An 18,219-nucleotide genomic window follows, 5' to 3' on the forward strand; every position below is an offset into this window, starting at 1 on the left:
TTATTCATTGTCATAGGTGTGAAATTAGTTTAGTGCCTCTAGAATTCTGACCCAGTCAAACACATCCTCTGGTTTCTCCTCAGATCTCATGAGAACATGCTGTCTCCCCTCCAGCCTTGAGAAGCTGAGGCACTGGCTTTTGGCCCAGTAGGGAGGAGGCATCTGGATAGTTTCACACCCAAACGGGGGTGGCAGGGACAAAGGCTGATAAGGGTCCCAGAGGGGCCAGTCTTGGCAAGGACCTAGATATGCTTACTTGGTTGTCTCCACAACAAAAAGATTTTCTTCAATAAAGTCTGCTGATTGGGAGCCATCAACTAGACTCTCACACTACCACTGAAAACTACTTTTGGGTGCAATTTTCTAATCAGTTCCCTATCTTTTTAACCCTCTGAAAATCCAGTCTGTAGTCCTGCAGTTTATTCATCACAACATCATGGGGAACCAGATAAACATCAACTGAGAACCAGGTAAACATCAACTGAGTTCCCACGATCTAATAAACCTGTCAGTTGGTTACAGAAGAAAATCAGGTTGGTCTGGCAGGACTTGTTGAAGAAAAGTCCATGCTAACTTCCCCTTCAGATGATTGCAGATCACTCCATTATCTTCCCTGCAACTGAAGTCAGACTCACTGGCCTGCAGTTTCCCAGGTAATCTCCCTTTTTTGAGTATTAGGATAATATTCAGTCTCCTCCAGTCTTCTGGCACCTCTCCAGTGCTCCAAGAGGTCCTAAATACAAAGGTCCCACAAGCTCTCCAGAGAGTTCTGTGAGCACTCTTGGGTGCACACCATCTGGCCCAGGGGAACTGGTTGCATCCAGTGCAGCCAGGTGGATCTTGACAACTTCCCTGTCCATGTCAACCTGCTACCCAGACACTATACCTTGCCTACTACCACCCCTAGATTTGTCATATTCTTCTGGGAACAGAGAGAGGCAAAATAGGTACTGAGCCCTTTTGCTTTCTCTCTGTCGTCTGTCCAAGTCTCTCCATCTGCACCAACAGCAGGCTTCTTGCCTCGTTTACCTGACGTTTGCTCCTCACACATCTGAAGCTTTTCTTGTTCTAGTGGGGGTTAGTTCCCCTCCCCTCCCCCCCAGTCATGTCAGGCTCTGGAGGAAAGGAGTTTTGACTCCCCCAAGCTTGGATCCCATCAATTCTGTAAGGTGCTCTGTGCCTGGCGCCTCACTCTGCTGATGCCAGATTCCTGCTGGCAGTTGCGCCCTCCTCCTCACTCACACAGGGGTAGTCATCGCATGCCTTGTAGTTCAGTTCCTGTTTGATTGGCTGCATGTCTTCTTGTCACAATTCCTCCGCCTTCTTCCTTGTGATTTTTGTTAAACGCTCATCTCACACACTCTTCCAACTGACTGGCCAGTGCAGAAGTTAGAGCTCGGGCCCAGCCACACAAGGTTCTCCGCCTTCTTCTTCTGCTTTGCTACTGCAGACTAGCCCAGCTATGCTCTGGAATCCAGCAGCTCTCAAGGGTCTGTGCCTCAAGGGCTGCCAGGCACACTGCATGAGGAACCCCCCCCCCCCATCAGCATGGTGGGCAGAGCCTCCCGCCCCACCCCCTGGAGTGACACTATTTGGACTGCTTTAGCACATGAGGTGGCAGACTCACTTGAGTGGAAAGAGCCTTTAATGGACACACTGGCAGGGAGGGGAGAGTAAAGGGGGAGAAGGTGCCAGGTCCAGCCTGCAGCACTCTACTCCTTGGGCACCACCCCTGATGCCCTTTGCCATCACTTCCAGAGAAGTGGTAGCTGTTCTTCAGCCAAGGAGGAAGCGGTGGGCTCTCCTACTTCCACGGGGGGAAGCAGAAGCTGCTGAAGCATATGCATGTCCCCCTCCTCATGGAGGGGGCCCAAAGGAACAGCTCAAGGAGGGGCCTGGTGCCCCCAAGAGGTCAGCACATGCAAGCAGGGCAGGGGTAGGAGGAGAAGCCCCTGTCAGCTCAGCCATAGTGGTAGACAAAGTCATAGCTGCTGGGCTCCCGGGGGACGGGGGGCGGCGTTTCTGGGATGTGGATGTTCTCCAAGTCCAGCAGACGCAGCTTCATCTCCATGCTCAGCAAGGTGTCCAGGTCACTCCGGGTCAGCTCACTGGCCATCTCCTTCCCCAGCAGGGCGTTCAGGCCATCAGTCCAGATGCAGTACTGGGGAGGGAGGGGGAAAGAGAGGGCAGCTGAGATCTTACAGCAGCTACGCAGGAGAAGATGTCCCTCTCCTCCCCTCACACACACACGTACACCTCAGAGGGTAAGAGAGCTCTTTGGAGGAGGGCGGCAGGAATGGCAGGCAAGGCCCACTTACCCCAAGAGAGAGCATTCTGGAGGCACAGCAGGGACCAGAGCACTAGTGGTGGGTGGGAGGACAGCACCAAAGGGATGGTGTGGAGAAAGGGCAGAGGCTTGCCCCCCCCCATTCCCCTCCACACCCTTGCAACTGCCAGCAACGGGGGTGGGGGGAGGTTTATTGGCCTCTAGCCCTGGACTGGAAAGAAGCACCACAGTGAAACAGAAGAGCCTGCCTGACTCACTCGGCTGCTGCCGGGTGGATCAGTCAAGAGCCAGTTTGGTGTAGTGGTTAGGAGTGCGGACTTCTAATCTGGCATGCCGGGTTCGATTCTGCGCTCCCCCACATGCAGCCAGCTGGGTGACCTTGGGCTCGCCACGGCACTGATAAAACTGTTCTGACCGGGCAGTGATATCAGGGCTCTCTCAGCCTCACCCACCCCACAGGGTGTCTGTTGTGGGGAGAGGAAAGGGAAGGCGACTGTAAGCCACTTTGAGACTCCTTTGGGTAGAGAAAAGCGGCATATAAGACCCAACTCTTCTTCTCCTTCTTCAGTAATCTCAGGGCTCCCTCAGCCTCCCCTCCCTCACAGGGTGTCTGTTGTGGGGAGACGAAAGGGAAGGCGACTGTGCCACTTTGTGACTCCTTTGGGTAGAGAAAAGTGGCATATAAGACCCAACTCTTCTTCTCCTTCTTCAGTAATCTCAGGGCTCTCTCAGCCTCCCCTCCCTCACAGGGTGTCTGTTGTGGGGAGACGAAAGGGAAGGCGACTGTGCCACTTTGTGACTCCTTTGGGTAGAGAAAAGTGGCATATAAGACCCAACTCTTCTTCTCCTTCTTCAGTAATCTCAGGCCTCTCTCAACCTCCCCTCCCTCACAGGGTGTCTGTTGTGGGGAGAGGAAAGGGAAGGCGATTGGAAGCCGCTTTACGACTCCTTCGGGTAGAGAAAAGCAATTGGAAGCAATGCCTTGGAAAGCATACAGAAGCTCCCGTCAGTGCAGAAGGCCGGAGCCAGGATGCGGCCTTGGTCACCCAGAGTCTCCCTGGGTTGTTTCCAGGCACAATCTGGAGTACTGCTTTGGGCCCTTCAAGGCCTGCCACTCTGCTGCCTCTGTGTGGCCTTGCCCTCTGAACTGCGGTGTTTGGCACCCTGGGAGGAGCCATTTTGGTCCTGGTGCCAAAGCCCTGGGCCTCCCCCCTCAAGAAGACTCGCTTGCCCCCTTCGGTTGCCCTGTTCTGTGGTTCAGCTGCAGCTGCCCCAGGCACTCCTCCTTCCTGCCCGAAGTTTCAGTCTTTTGATTGCTTGTTTTAATGTTAGGTTTTTGTTTGGTTTTAATGACCTTTAAGGAGTGTTTTTATGATGTGCCGTTTTCATCTGGTGGCCGAAAAAAACAATTGACGGAGACGAACCGTCAGTCAAGGCCCAAGAGAAGTGCTAGGAGCTGACAAAGGCCAACCGCTGGCATCCCACCCAGTGGAGGAATCTCTGCAAACAGTCAGAACGAGCCCCTGGGGGGAGATCTCGTTTTCGAAGAACTTCTTCAGTGACTATTAAGAATAATTTCTTTCCCATAGATTTTAAAGATTTCCTAACACTCACGTCTTCTGTTCCTTCACAGGATCACTTCAACACAAAGGGTTTTCACTCTCAGTACAATGTTGACTGAGATCACTACACTTCCTAGGAAATAAACTGTTTGCCATCATGAGTTTCTGGGCACAGCTCAACTTCTGAGTTCCTTCCCACCTCTTTGGGGGCAGAAAGGCAGGGTCTAAATTTTACAAACTAACAAAAAAAAAAAAAGATTGCAGGGTGACAGTCATTGAAAAACTGAGTTTTCTGTTTCACAATGTCTTCATAGAATCATAGAGTTGGAAGGGACCTCCTGGGTCATCTAGACCAATCCCTGCACTATGCAGGACACTCACCACCCTCTCGCTCATCCACTGTCACCTGCCACCCCCTTGAGCCTTCACAGAATCAGCCTCTCCATTAGATGGCTCTCCAGTCTCTCTTTAAAAGTGTCCAAAGGTGGAGAATCCACCACCTCCCGAGGAAGCGTGTTCCACTGAGAACCTGCTCTGACTGTCAGGAACGTCTTCCGGATGTTCAGGCGGAATTTCTTTTAAATTAATTTCATCCCATTGGTTCTGGTCCGTCCCTCCAGGGCAAGAGAGGGCTAGTGTCCTGATGAATAAGCAGGAAGGGGGGGGGGCAGAGCCCTCCACCCAGGAAGATTTTGCAGAAAGCCCCTTGGGATGGGGCGTGGACGGCTAAACCAGCCAGGCCTGGGCAGTACTTTATGCCATTCCTGACAGAGACTCAGCCAGGAAGCGCTCAGGGCAGGCTGAGTGGCGCCAGAGTTCCCTGCAGGCCCCCCTCGAACAGCAGCCTTCCAGCGACACTTCAAAGACCTGGCTGGAGGGACAGGCCGGGGATCCACAGTGGGCACTGGGAGTCGAGACGGGGTGGCAGGAAAGGAGTTCTACTGGAAGGAAAGAGAGAACTCCAGCTGCCAAGGGAGCGGGGGTTGGGGGGGGTGAGGAAACTGCAGGCAAGGAGAAGTCTCTTGAACAAGAGAAGTACCCCCATGCCACACACCCCTCCCGCGCCTTCACCTCATATTTGTTGGGTGCAATGAAGTTCAAGGTCTCGTCGGGGTCATACAGGATGGAGAAGGCCAGCTCCAATGCCTCCTGGAGGGAGGAAAAGGGTGCTGGTCCAGCCAAGCAGGCCACAGGGAAGGAGGCGGGGAGGGAAGGAAGCGGGCCGGGCTGGCAGGAGTACCTTGTTCTGCTTCAGGGCTCCCTTCTCCTTCATGTGGGGACAGTCTTTCCCAGTGACAACAGCCTTGATGTCTGCGACAGGGACTAGAAACAGAGAGAGACGATGCGACAGGACTGGGAGGAGTTGGATCCAGCAGAGAGGGGAGGGGGAGGATGCCAAAAGAGCCCGTATGCCCAACGGCCGTGGGCCTGAGATGGGCGGCCCCAGAGCCAAGGTGTTCCCCTGCCCCAGCCGGCAGGACACCTACTCTTCTCCTGCAGGGCCTCGAGGGTCACCTCTCCCTGGGCGTGGTCCTCCAGGTCTCCGTAGTGGAGCATCTTGTGGTTGAGCGCCAAGCGGCAGAACCAGAACCTCTCTGCAAGAGACAGCCCATGGCTCTGGCTGCTGTGGGGCAGGGCAGGGCAGGGGGGGCCCACAGGGAGTCGTTCCCACAGCCCCCTCTCCCCCCCCCCCGGTGGGGCAGCCCCCTCACCTGGCCTCCTCCGATTGCCAACCTTGCGGAAGCTGCTCCCTTCGCAGAGGCGGTTCAGGCGCTGCTGCCGGATGAGCTCCAGGATCTCCGGCTGGATCTTCTCCCGCAGCTCCCTGGGAATGCAAGGCACCGGGCAGGTGAGGCTCATGGCTGGGTGCCCACGTGGGGGGCCGGGCGGGGGGGAGGGCACTCACAGAATAGGCGGGGACTGGAAGTCATCCTGGCTCATCCGCTCTGACTGGCGCAGGCGCAGGATCTCCGAGTAGTTCAGGCTGCGGAGCTTGCCCTTGAACTGGTCCAGGGAGTAGGGTGCCGAGGGCAGCGCACGGGTAATCTGCTCCCGCACCACCTGCATCACCTGGTGGGGTGAGCAAGGGGGCAGGTGTGGCCCGGAAGAAAGAGCAGAAGTAGGGAAAGAGGAGGGGGAGGAGCAGGAGGGTTTTTTTCTGTCCTGCTGTTCAGTGTCCAAAGTAGTCTCCAAGTGGCTTCCAATTACCTCCTCCTCCTCTCCCCACAACAGGCACCCTATGAGGTAGGCAGGGTTGAGAGAGCTCTACGAGAACTGGGACTGGCCTACAGTCACTCAGCTGACTGCATGTGCAGGAGAAGAAATGAGGAATCCAACTCGGTTCTCTCCAAATTAGAGGTCACCACACCCCTGCACCCTGCACTTCCTTGGTGCAGGGGTGTGGTGACCTCTAATTTGGAGAGAACCGAGTTGGAGCCACTTCAAAAGCCCTGCAAGAAGGCAGAGGGAAGCCCCCCCCCCCGCACCTTGTTGAAATCTTCCGCTGTGGCCCGCATCTCCTTCCAGGTCTTGTTCAACAGGTGGATGCAGATGGCAAAGAGCTCCTCGAAGGCACGGTCGTGAGTGAAGAACATGGGGTGGTAGTCATTCCGACCCTCGTTGGCTTTGGGGAGAGATGGAAGGGGTGGGCCGCAGTGAGGAAAGGGAAGGGGTGACCCCCCCCTCCCGTCTCTTCTATCTGTCAAAGTCCCAAGGAGGGAGTGGGTGGTTTCGCCTCCTCCTCACTGCACCCCCCCCCCTTGTGTTTCCCATGACTCCTGGAAGATGGCCAAGAGGGCCTAGGCCCTTGGGGAATCCTTTTCAAACCTCCCCAGCATGCATGCATTCACTCATTGGTTCGCTAATTGGTTACTGAATTCCTTACTTACTGCTCCCAGCAAGCCAGCTCGTGGTGGGTCACAATATAAAAAAACCCCACAACAATAAAATCCCATTAAAATAATACAAAACATTACAAAACCACCAGGCAGGAAAACCCAATCCATCCCATATTACCATACTCCTGCCCCAGGGGCGGCAGGGCTATGTCAATCAGTCGACACCCTGGGTTTCTAGCGGGTGACATAGCCTCCTAAGGGGGGGGCCACTGGATCTTCCTCCAGCACCAGCCTCAACCACAGACCAGGTGGAAGAGCTCCATCTTGCAGGCCCTGCAGAAAGCAGACAGCTCCTGCATGGGCACCAAGATGCCAGTGAGGCCCCAAAGCCAGGCCCAGGGCCTGCAGGGTTCTTGAAAGCAGGAGGCCTTCTCCAAAGGAGCTAAAAGAGGACAAGCTCCCCACTTGGAAATAAAGGCAGGGAAGCCACAGGAGCTCAGGGCCCAGGCAGTTCTCACTCAAGCCCCTCTTTGCAGAGATGGACGGCTCAGTGGGCCTGCCGGCCTCCTCCTGGCGCCCGCAGGACTTACGCAGTTCTCCGACCTGCAGGATCTCACAGAGCATCTTGGTTAGCTCGATGGCACTTCGCCCAAAGGGGCACTCGTGCTTGTCCTCCCGGCTGCTGTTCTCCAGGACAATCTGCAAGGCAGGAAGAGCAGGAGGCGTGGCAGAGGAGGAGGCGTGGCATGCTGGGCACCGCCCTGAGGAGGCCCCTTCCTCCAGCCCTTACCCGGACATAGGTGTCCTGGTGGCACCTGGCCAGATACAGCATGTTGTCCAAGGCCAGCATCCCTGGCGGGGTCTGCGTGAAGTCCAGTGCAGGGTTGATGTGGTTCTGCACGTGAGGAGAGGCCCACAGGTCATGGCGGAAGGGCAGTCCACAGAGCCTCACCTCAAACTGCTAAGTCACATGGCATCACCCCTCCCCCCAGTGCGGGACCTACGGTGAAGCCCAGCATCTTGTAGTCCTTGGTGTACATGGCTTTGCGCTTCTCCGCTCCACCCCCGGCAAGGCTGTGGCTCTCGGCCTCGGCCTCGAACGCGATCCTTCTCAGCTCAAAGATGATGTCCCTTTGCGCCTGACAGAGAGAGCGGCAGGTGGACCCCTGGCCTGGCACTCAGCCTGCCCCCACCCCTGCCCCCTCTCTGAAATGGACACCCACCTGATCGTTGGGGTCCATCTTGGTCATCATGCGCTCTTCCAGAAGGTTAAAGGTCAGGACCTGAAGCACATACAGCTGATGAGCCATCTCCGTTTTAATCGGCCGGTTCCCTCGGATGATGTGCTGGACATTAAAGGAAGGGGATATGAGGAGACTGATGGCAGGAAGCGAGCCATGCAGGATGACCCCGCGGAGGATGCTCTGGGCCGCCAAACACCCCCCCCCAAGGCCCACATTGCATCCACTGAGGGCAGCCCTGAGGGCACAACGAGGGAGGAGCCAGGCAGAGCTCTGCATGGCTGTGCTCAGGACTTCCGGGAGGCCCTCTGAGCTTGCTCTCTGTGAAAAATAAGACAGTCAAACGGGGACTTACAGTCAAGATGATGGAGCGCAGGTGCTTCTGGGCAAAGGTATTGGCCATCTCCTGCCAGGAACAGGGAGGGAGAGCACAAGAGATCCAATCGTGGGGCAAAGCAGGGAGACCCCCTGGCAGCCAGCCTGCTTCAAGCACAAGCAGCCCCACTTCACAAGGGCTAAGCTCAAGCCCACAGGCAGCATCTCCTCCTGCTGCCCCCAAGAGAACCCTGGAATGTGCTTGGGAGGGGGAAGAGCCCCAGCCTTGCTCCAGGCTCCATCCGGAGACCTTCCTCCTCCTCCTCCTCCAGGCCACAGCTCCAGAGAGCTGCGTGGGGCATCGGACACAGCACTGGCCCAGAGGCGTTCCCTGCAATCCTTGGGGGCTGACAAAATGCGGGTGGGGGGGAAGGAGACGTGGCCTTGCTGCTTCGGAGCAGACCAACCAGGCAAGGGGGATCCTGCCTCCCAACCCCCTCTGGACAGACGCCCAGAGGAGCAGCAGGGCAGTGAAAGGAGGCTACTGGGCATAAAAGCTCCCCCCGCCTCCGCCAACCAGGCAGTTCGTCTAGGCGCTGTGCACACTGGTGGGTTCAACCCTGCCCCAGTAATGACATGCCCAAGAGGGCCAACTGCTCCTCCCATGCTCCTTCCCTCGGCACCTCCTGCACTGACGGAAGCCAGTGGGGAACCCTGCAAGGCCAAGGGGGGCAGGGGAAGCACCCCTCCCCTGGGACAGGCATTACTTACAGTGCAGGGGAGCTCCAGTGGGTTCACAAGTGGCTCCTGCTGACCGGAGGCAGAAGGCACAGAGAGAAGTGGGCAGGATTAACACACAGAGCCCCAACAGGGAAAGGTTGGGGGCAGAGGATGTACAAGCCACACCACATTGCACAGGCACAGCTCCTCTCTGGGCTGGGCAGCTCCTCTCCCCACCACCCCTGCCAGCCAGCCCCCTGCTGTGGGCACCCACCTGTCTCTTGTCCTCAGGGGACTTCAGAAAGAAGGCATTGATCAAGGCAATAGCATAGGTCTGGATCTCTTGGTTGGAGCTGTCGGGAGTGAGAAATCACAATGTGTGTGTGTGTGTGTGTTTGTGTGTGTGTGAAGCTGCCTCCACCCTTGGGACCACCCCTTTCTCTGCTGCTGGGAAGCGTATGGGCCCAGGGACCCCCTGGCCCCACAACTCAGAGTCCGCTGCTTTTGCGCCACGCAAGGACGGCCCTTGGCTCAGGGGGAGAGCTCCAGCCCCACAGCCCCAGGCGCCAATCCCAAGAGGGTGAGGCTCTCGCCTCCACGCTTGAGGAGCCACCGCCAGCCTGAGGAGAGCCAGAGAGATCAAGCAGCAGGAGGCGGCTCAGAGAGGATTATGGAAAAGCTGCCAGGCCTGCCCCTGAGGCCGAAGACACTCACACCTGCAAGTGCGAAAGGAGCTGCCCCACTGTGACCTCTTCAGCCACCTTCTGGTACAGGGTCTGGCTGTTCAGCACCATGCTCTCCAAGATGGCCAAGGAGCGCTGCAGGATGGAGACATCCACCGTGGGCTGACTGACATACCCTGCAATCTTCAAGCGGGGGAGAAAATCAGCTGCTGGAGGGGAGTCCAAAGCACAGCTCCCCCACCCCCACCCCGCCTCTCCCCCGGCATCCTGCTGCTCTCCTCCAGAGCTTCCGGAAGGCACTCCTGAGACCATCCAGCTCCCTGCTCAAGGCAGCTACTCAGTGGTGGGGCCCTCCTGACCAGCCTCCAGTAAGAATGAGACCCGTCTGTGAAGCACTCGGCTGAAATCCGCTCCTGCTGCCCTCGGCCGGAGAACCTGCGGTACCTGCTTGACAAAGGTGATGGAAACTGTGTCCCACGACACAATGCCATGATCCATGAGCTCCAGGAAGGCTGTCAGGGTGAACGCCAGCATCTCGCTGTAGCTGCAGGGGAACACAGGCAGCAAAGCGGCCCTGGTGAGCAGCAGCCTGCAGCCCAGCAGCCGCAGCAGCAGGAGAGCACAGCGGAGGGCTCCCTCCCCTGCCAGGAATGTGTGTTCCTGAGCAAGGCTCGGCCTGATACGGAAGGGGGTGGCCAGGGGCTGGCTAGCGACAGAGGGACGGCTCCACTTCCCTCCCTTCATTAGCTGCCTGTCGCCACATGGAGCACCAGGCGGCACCCCAAGCACCACAGCCTCCTGTTCGAGGCGGCCGGGAGGCTGGAGACAGGCAGAAAGAGGTGGCAGACTTGGGGCAGACAGCAACTCCTTTCTGCTCATTCTCTCATCCAGTTCCCATCATCTTCACCTGCCTGTGGATTTCTGGCCAGGACACATCCTATTTATGGAGATATCCAAAGATAATTAAAAGCAGGGCTGAAACCTCAGGGGACCCACCTTGCTGATGCCTGCCAATCCCTACAGCCCACCGGGAGACAGGCGGGGGGTGGGGGGAGGCCAGGGCAGACAGGAAGCCCCCAGAGCAGTGGGGGAGATGCTGGCAGCCAGAGGCCACCCCCACCCTAACCCCCTGGTGGTGCGCTACTGCAGCATCACACACAGCCTATAGCCTGGGAGCGAGGAGTAGGGTCACTCCCACTGTGCTCCCTAAAATGCTGCCCCCAAGAGCCAGACCCCACCCCATGGCAAGGTCAGAAAAGTCCAAAAGAAACAGCTTTGGCCTTAGGGGCTCCTTTGTGGTGATACTCCCCCCTGGAGTTTACCTACGATCACAAAGTCTTTGCAACTGCAGGGGCTCCTGGTGCCTGGCAATTACTCTGAGCCAAGCCCCAGGCTGCGGATACGACCTAGCCAGGGAGAGGTGGTCCTGCAGGCCTGCCGGACCCAGCACCCGAGGGGCTCCCATGGCTAAGTGCCAGCACCTCCAGCTGCTGCGCTTGGGAGCATCAAAGGAACTATGGCTCAAGGCTCCATGAACAGAGTGGCCACCGTTCCACCCACCCCCCATCCCAGTCCCTGCCTTCCTAATCACCTTCACATCCATCTTGTCAGGATCAAATTCCAGCTTGTGTCCCGTCCCCCCTCCGCCTCGAGAAGAGGACCTAGACAGCCCCATCTAAGAGAGGGGCAATACAACGCAGCTGGAGGAAGGCCACGATCCCATGCACCCTCCACTGTCCCAGGGCAGGCAGGCAGGCAGGCAGGTACTCACTGGGAGAGGAGCTTGGTCCCGCTCTCCACCAGGTGGGTCAGCACCACCAGGCCGTCCATGTGGATGAACTCGGTGGCAAAGGTCATGTCTGCAGACAGCTTGGCCAGCTCCTTCATGGCCTCCAGCCGAGCCTCCATGCTGTGTGACTGGATCCGGTCCACCAGCTGGCGGGCAGCCCGAGACTGGGGAGCAGGGATAATACCGCCTGTCATTCCCAGCCCCGCAGGGCGGGGAGCAAAGGAGGCCCCGCCCCCACCAGCCTTTCCAATTCATGGAGAGCAGCAAAGCGCCAGCACGGAGCAGAGCGGCCCGGAACCGGGCAGCCCAGACATACCGGAGAAATGGCCAGTCGCAGGATGGTCCCATTCTTGATGTCGCTGCGAGTCTAGGAGAAGAGGCACAAGAGGCAGTGGAAACGCACATTTTATCAGGCCTCTTTTAAATTGTCAGCTGCTTCAGTGGCCCTTCTAAAGGCAGGAAAGTGGGATACAAACTTCGTAAGTCCATAAGTGCCTGGGGCAGGCACGGGGGGGAGGGGGGCTGCTCTCCACCCTGCAGCTCATTACTGCAAAGCCCAGAAAGCTACAGCGGAGGGGGAGGGGAGGATGGTGAGAGAGGGACCAGGCCCCAGGCACAGAATCATAGAGTTGGAAAGGACCTCCCGGATTATCTAGCTCAACCCCCTGCACAATTCAGGAACTCACAACTACCTGCCTGCCCACCCACTGTGACCCCAATTTCATGCCCAAGTGTTCCTGCCCACACACTTCTGGTGTGTTTGCTACCTCTCCCAGTTTATTATCGTCTGCAAATTTGATAAGCACCCCCTCTATTCCTTCATCCGAATCACTTACGAATATGTTGAAGAACACAGGGCCCAGGCCAGATGCCTGGGGCACTCCACTCGTCCCTCCTCTCCAAGAAGATGATGAACCATTTATAAGCGCCATTTGGATACAATCTGCCAACCAGTTCTTGATCCGCCTCACAGTATTAGGATCCATACCACGGGACTCCCCCTCTTGTCTGCCCACTGCTGCTTCACCTGGGCAGAGAACGGAGAGCACACTCACCTGCTCAGTGATGTACAGCTGAGGCCCATCGGCATAGCGCAGTGTGTAGAACTCGGGGTTGGGCAGCGACCATCTGGAAGGGGAAAGAGCAGAGGAAGATGAGCTGATGCTCTGTCAGGAAGCGGCCACTCCCTAGGCAGAAAGGAGGCCCAAGCTCTGCCTCTGGCCAGGGGGCAGTAAGTGACCTTGTCCCCCGACAGGCTGGGCCAACTCCACGAAGCCAGGCTCCATCCCACACTCACCCGTCACACACTTCTTTGATGATGGACGCTAGGGGCCGCTTCTGGAGGGGGTGGACAGAGAGAGAGGACTGAGCAGAGAGTTTCCTGCAGATGGAGCCCTGGCCAGACCCCAGTCCAGCTCTAGAGACTCCCCACTACCCCGGGTTGGTCCACAGACCCAGTCTGGTGCCACAAACTGGTCGCCGCCAGTCCTACCCCCAATCCTCCCAACCTGGCCCTTACCTGATCAATTTCCAACAACTGGGCATTGGCCCCCGGCCACTCCACAGCTACCTTGACTATGTCTGATGGGGGCGGCATCTCTCCAGAGGTTCAGCTCTCTCCACGATCGGGAGGGAAGGGGGCCTCCCAGCCCCAGCCCCAGAGAAAGACTGGGCCACCTGGCAGCAGAGCTCTGAGCAGGGCAGAAAGGACAGAGGTCAGGCACAGCCCCACCAGAATTCATCCAGCCTGGAAAGAAGCCAGAAGCTGTAGGCATCATCAGAGAACAGCCCCACATTACAGCCCCTCTGCCAGGTGCTGCTGGCTGGCACACAGGCCAAGCCCTATTCCAGCTGCTGGGGACCACTTCCTTCCCTTCCCTTCCCGCAGCATCAAGAGAAGCAAGGCCTGAGGAAGACAAGTGGGAATTTCAGTGCCAAACAGGTGCCCATGCAAGACAATCCACCACTCCCAGCAAGGAGCCTGGTCTAGAACCGTCCACCCTGCTGTGCCAGCTTGTGCCCTGCATGCTGTTATTCCACAGTGAAGGTATCAGAAGTGATTCCCTTCCTTGGGCTTGGCATGCGCAAGGACCCAGGGTCAACCTCTCTCTGCCCGACCCCAGAAGAAGAAGAAGAGTTGGTTCTTATATGCCGCTTTTCCCTACCCGAAGGAGGCTCAAAGCGGCTTACAGTCACCTTTCCATTCCTCTCCACTGACTAGGAATGCTAACGCCCTGGCTGGGTCTGAGCTGCCAGTCTGGGATGGGCCATGCCTGCTGCTGGCAATCCCTGGGAGGGGCCTTCCCCCTCAGGGAGGAATCCCCTTCCTCCTAGACTCAGCTGAAGTGGCCACAGAGACCCAGGCATCTCCTCTTGGCTCCACTTTCATCGTAATGGGCTCACTGCAAGGCCACCTCGGAATTTAACTTGGCAACTTGGCTGTTGTTTGCTGACCATCAAGGCTTGGGGATCAACATTTTACAGCGTTGTAGTTTTCTGCAGAAATTTTCCCACTTCAGAGCATTCATTGCACTCATTGTGTTTTATAACCATAACAATGAATGAAGGAGAACTTTGACTACAACTGGCAGTCTTCAAGCAAAGGTTGGATACACACTTTTCTTGGATGCTTTAGGATGCCTTGGGCTGATCCTGCGTTGAGCAGGGGGTTGGACTAGATGGCCTGTATGGCCCCTTCCAACTCTAGGATTCTATGATTCTAGAATATGGAGCAAGCTTGGCAGTTTCCAAAACTGCTGCTCCCCCCCCCCCAGTAATTATTCCTAGGAATGGGGAAGGGGAGTCCCTCAAGTTGCAGCTAATCATGGGGATTGCAGGATGAACTGAGGAGGTTTACCACTGCCTGGTCTGCAGAGCAACTCTAAGGTTCCTAGGCGGGCCTCCATCCATGGACTAACTAGGGACCATCTCTGATGAGGTCTGGCTAGCTTGGGCCATCCAGATCAAGACAAGAGATGAGCAGAGATAGTCTGTCCTTGCCTGCCTCTGCAGAGCAACCCTGGACTGGACTAAGGGTCTCCCATCCAAGAACTAGCCCTGTCCAGGCCTGCAGAGTTCCTGAGAGATGACAGAGAGGGCTGGCCTGGACCATTGAGATCAGGGTGTTAGCAAACCGATAAACGTTTGCAGTTTTTATACAAATTTGCTCACAAAATCCTGCGTTGAGCAGGGGGTTGGACTAGATGGCCTGTATGGCCCCTTCCAACTCTATGATTCTATGATTCTATGATTCTAAAATACCAGTAGAAAATGCACCAATATTAAAACAAACAGGAACACACTAATAATTTAATTCCATGTAATTTAGGCTTAAATTGAAGAAAATAGGGAAAAGCACTAGGCCACTCAGGTATGAACTAAATCATATCCCTGACAAATATACAGTAGAGGTGACAAATAGGTTTAAGGAATTAGATCTGATAGACAGAGTGCCTGAAGAACAATGGATGGAGGTTTGCAACATTGTACAAGAGGTAGCAACTAAAACCATCCCAAACAAAAAGAAATGCAAGAAAGCAAAATGGCTGTCTGAGGAAGCTTTACAAATAGCTAAGGAGAGAAAGGAAGTGAAAGGCAAGGGAGAAAGAGAAAGATACACCCAACTGAATGCTGAATTCCAGAGACTAGCTAGAAGAGATAAGAATGCCTTTTTAAATGAACAGTGCAAACAAATAGAAGAAAACAATACAATGGGGAGGACCAGAGATCTTTTCAAGAAAATTGGAGATATGAAGAGAACATTTCATGCAAAGATGGGTATGATAAAGGACCAAAATGGTAGGGACCTCACAGAAGCAGCAGAGATTTAAAAAGGTGGCAAAATTATACAGAGGAACTATACAAGAGCGATCTTAACATCCCTGATAACCACGATGGGGTAGTTACTGACCTGGAGCCAGACATCCTGGAATGTGAAGTCAAATGGGCCTTCGGAAGTCTGAGCAACAATAAAGCTAGTGGTGGTGACAGCATTCCAATAGAATTATTCAAAATCTTAAAAGATGATGCAGTAAAAGTGCTACACTTAATATGCCAGCAAATTTGGAAAACTCAACAATGGCCACAGGATTGGAAAAGGTCAGTTTACATTCCAATCCCAAAGAAGGGCAATGCCAAAGAATGTTCAAACTACCACACCATTGCATTCATTTCTCATGCTAGCAAAGTTATGCTCAAAATCCTACAAGCTAGGCTCCAGCAATATGTGGACCGAGAACTTCCAGAAGTACAGGCAGGATTTCGAAGAGGCAGAGGAACTAGAGATCAAATTGCCAACATACCCTGGATCATGGAGAAAGCTAGGGAGTTCCATTAAAACTTCTGCTTCATTGACTAAAGCCTTTGATTGTGTGGAGCACAACAAATTGTGGCAAATTCTTAAAGAGACGGGAATACCAGAGCATCTTATTTGTCTCTTGAGAAACCTATATGCAGGTCAAGAAGCAACAGTGAGAACTGGGTATGGAATCACTGATCACTGCAAATGGGGACTGCAGCAAAGAAATTAAAAGACGCTTGCTCCTGGGGAGGAAAGCTATGGCAAATCTAGACAGCATCCTAAAAAGCAGAGACATCACCCTGCCAACAAAAGTGCGTCTAGTTAAGGCTATGGTCTTCCCAGTTGCAATGTATGGCTGTGAAAGTTGGACCATAAGGAAGGTCGAGCGTCAAAGAATTGAGGCTTTTGAACTCTGGTGCTGGAGAAGACTCTTGCGAGTCCCTTGGACTGCAAGGCGAACAAACCGGCCACTCCTAGAGGAGATCACCCCGGACTGCTCCTTAGAAGGCCAGATCCTGAAGATGAAACTCAAATACTTTGGCTACCATGAGACGGAAGGACTCCCTGGAGAAGAGCCTGATGCTGGGAGGGCAAAAGAAGAAGGGGACGACAGAGAATGAGGTGGCTGGATGAAGTCACAGAAGCAGTCGGTGCAAACTTAAATGGACTCCAGGGAATGGTAGAGGACAGCAAGGCTTGGAGGATCATTGTCCATGGGGTCGCAATGGGTCGGATACAACTTCGCACCTAACAACAACAAATATACACAACAGAACAGCCAATCGTTATATTCCACGCAGAAGGTTCAACTTTACTGCAGGTGATGTTATTGCTGTTAGGTCTGCATTTTTTTTAAAATCAAGTCTTTGATCATTCACCAGATCCTACCTGGCATACTGTGTTTGGTGCTGGAGGCCTGACTTCAAAAAGGAGAATGATGAGAATAATCCAGGGTCAGGAGAACAAACCTTGTGAGGAAAGGCTGACAGACTTGGGAACGTTCTGCCTGGAAATACTGCTCTCTTAAAGATTTCTAAAGGTTTCACTTAGAGAACGGCAGGGGAAAGTTCCTGTAGGCAGCGTTTATGGGATTAAATTAAATAGAGGGGTAGTGGCTAGATATCAGGAAAAATATTTTGAGTAGTAGAATGGGCTATCTAAAGAGGTGGGGAGCTCCCCTTCACTACTGGTCGTCAAGCAGCACCTGGACAGACACTTATCCTGGATGCTTGAGGCTGGTCTTGCACTGAGAAGAGGGTGGAACTAGATGGCCTAGATGGCCCCTTCCCACTCTAGAATTCTAGGAGTCTAGTTCAGCCATGGAATGGGCTGCCTAAGGAGGTGGGGAGCTCCCCCTCACTGGCCGTCTTCAAGCAGCAGCTGGACAGATCCTTCTCCTGGATGCTGGAGGCTGATCCTGCACTGAGCAGGGGGTGGGACTCGATGGCCTTCATGGCCCCTTCCCACTCTAGGATTCTAGGAGTCTAGTTCAGCCGTGGAAGGGGCTGCCTAAGGAGGTGGGGAGCTCCCCCTCACTGGCCGTCTTCAAGCAGCAGCTGGACAGATCCTTCTCCTGGATGCTTGAGGCTGATCCTGCACTGAGCAGGGGGTGGGACTGGATGGCCTGCATGGACCCTTCCCACTCTAGGATTCTAGGAGTCTAGTTCAGCAGTGGAAGGGGCTGCCTCAGGAGGTGGGGAGCTCCCCCTCACTAGCCGTCTTCAAGCATCGGCTGGACAGGTCCTTTTCCTAGTTGCTTGAGGCTGGACTAGATGGCCTGCATGGACCCTTCCCACTCTAGGATTCTAGGAGTCTAGTTCAGCAGTGGAAGAGGCTGCTTGAGGAGGTGGGGAGCTCCCCTTCACTGGCCATCTTCAAGCAGCGTCTGGACAGATCCTTCTCCTGGATGCCTGAGGCTGACCCTGCACTGAGCAGGGGTGGGACTAGATGGTTTCCATGACCCCCCCCCCCCAACTCTAGTAGTTCTCCGGTTCAGCCGTGGAATGGGCCTCCTGAGGAGGTGGGGAGCTCCATGCAGGTTCTGGGGTCTGCCTTTGGGCGCCCTTCCTACCCCCCCCCCTGCGCCCTTCCTACCCCCCCCCCTGCGCGGCCTGTGGTCCCCCTCCCCCTCCAGGGGATCCGCGTCGGCTGGGCGGGGGCGGCTCCGAGCCTCCCCCCCCCCACTCTCTCTGCGGACCGTGCCGGCCCCGGCGTCCTACCTGGCGGGGCGAAGGGGCGGGGCTTGGGGAGGCGTGGTCGCAGGCCCGGCGCCCTCTTCGCGGCTGGCTGAGCTCCGGGCCCGGCGGCCAGGAACCAGAGGTGGGGGGGGGGGGGTCTCTCGGCCCGCCCAGGCGCCCGCCACTCAGGCGCTTCTCCTGTTCCCATTGGTTCGCCGGCAGGGCGGAGGGTGGCCGGGCTCCGCCGCCAGTCAGCGACTGCCCTTGACGCCGCCCCGCCGCCCCCTCAGTTGCCACGGCAACCAGCC

At 55.7% G+C, this 18,219-nt stretch overlaps 1 protein-coding gene across 6 annotated transcripts; it reads right to left on the reverse strand.

The window, feature by feature from the left end:
• Window positions 1-1,627: 1,627 nt before the first annotated feature.
• On the reverse strand, window positions 1,628-18,213 carry ELMO2 (engulfment and cell motility 2). 6 transcript variants are annotated; one of them, XM_077336162.1, is made up of 22 exons: window positions 17,954-18,213; window positions 12,954-13,125; window positions 12,732-12,772; window positions 12,490-12,562; window positions 11,751-11,801; window positions 11,417-11,598; window positions 10,090-10,189; window positions 9,677-9,828; window positions 9,237-9,315; window positions 9,014-9,052; window positions 8,283-8,333; window positions 7,910-8,032; window positions 7,691-7,825; window positions 7,477-7,581; window positions 7,277-7,385; window positions 6,336-6,472; window positions 5,756-5,919; window positions 5,562-5,674; window positions 5,337-5,444; window positions 5,090-5,172; window positions 4,921-4,998; window positions 1,628-2,161 (listed from the first exon to the last, which is right to left on the reverse strand). In XM_077336162.1, exons 2-22 carry the CDS (start codon window positions 13,029-13,031, stop codon window positions 1,961-1,963), a joined length of 2,202 nt encoding a protein of 733 aa, XP_077192277.1. In that variant the 5' UTR covers window positions 13,032-13,125; window positions 17,954-18,213; the 3' UTR covers window positions 1,628-1,960. The 6 variants fall into 6 exon arrangements, with proteins under 6 accessions (XP_077192277.1, XP_077192279.1, XP_077192278.1 ...); XM_077336164.1 differs by having other exon boundaries at window positions 9,014-9,049; window positions 17,954-18,212; XM_077336163.1 differs by lacking the exon at window positions 17,954-18,213 and adding an exon at window positions 16,623-16,907.
• Window positions 18,214-18,219: the final 6 nt, after the last annotated feature.

Source organism: Paroedura picta, chromosome 4 (assembly GCF_049243985.1).
Source record: "Paroedura picta isolate Pp20150507F chromosome 4, Ppicta_v3.0, whole genome shotgun sequence".
NCBI lineage: Eukaryota > Metazoa > Chordata > Lepidosauria > Squamata > Gekkonidae > Paroedura > Paroedura picta.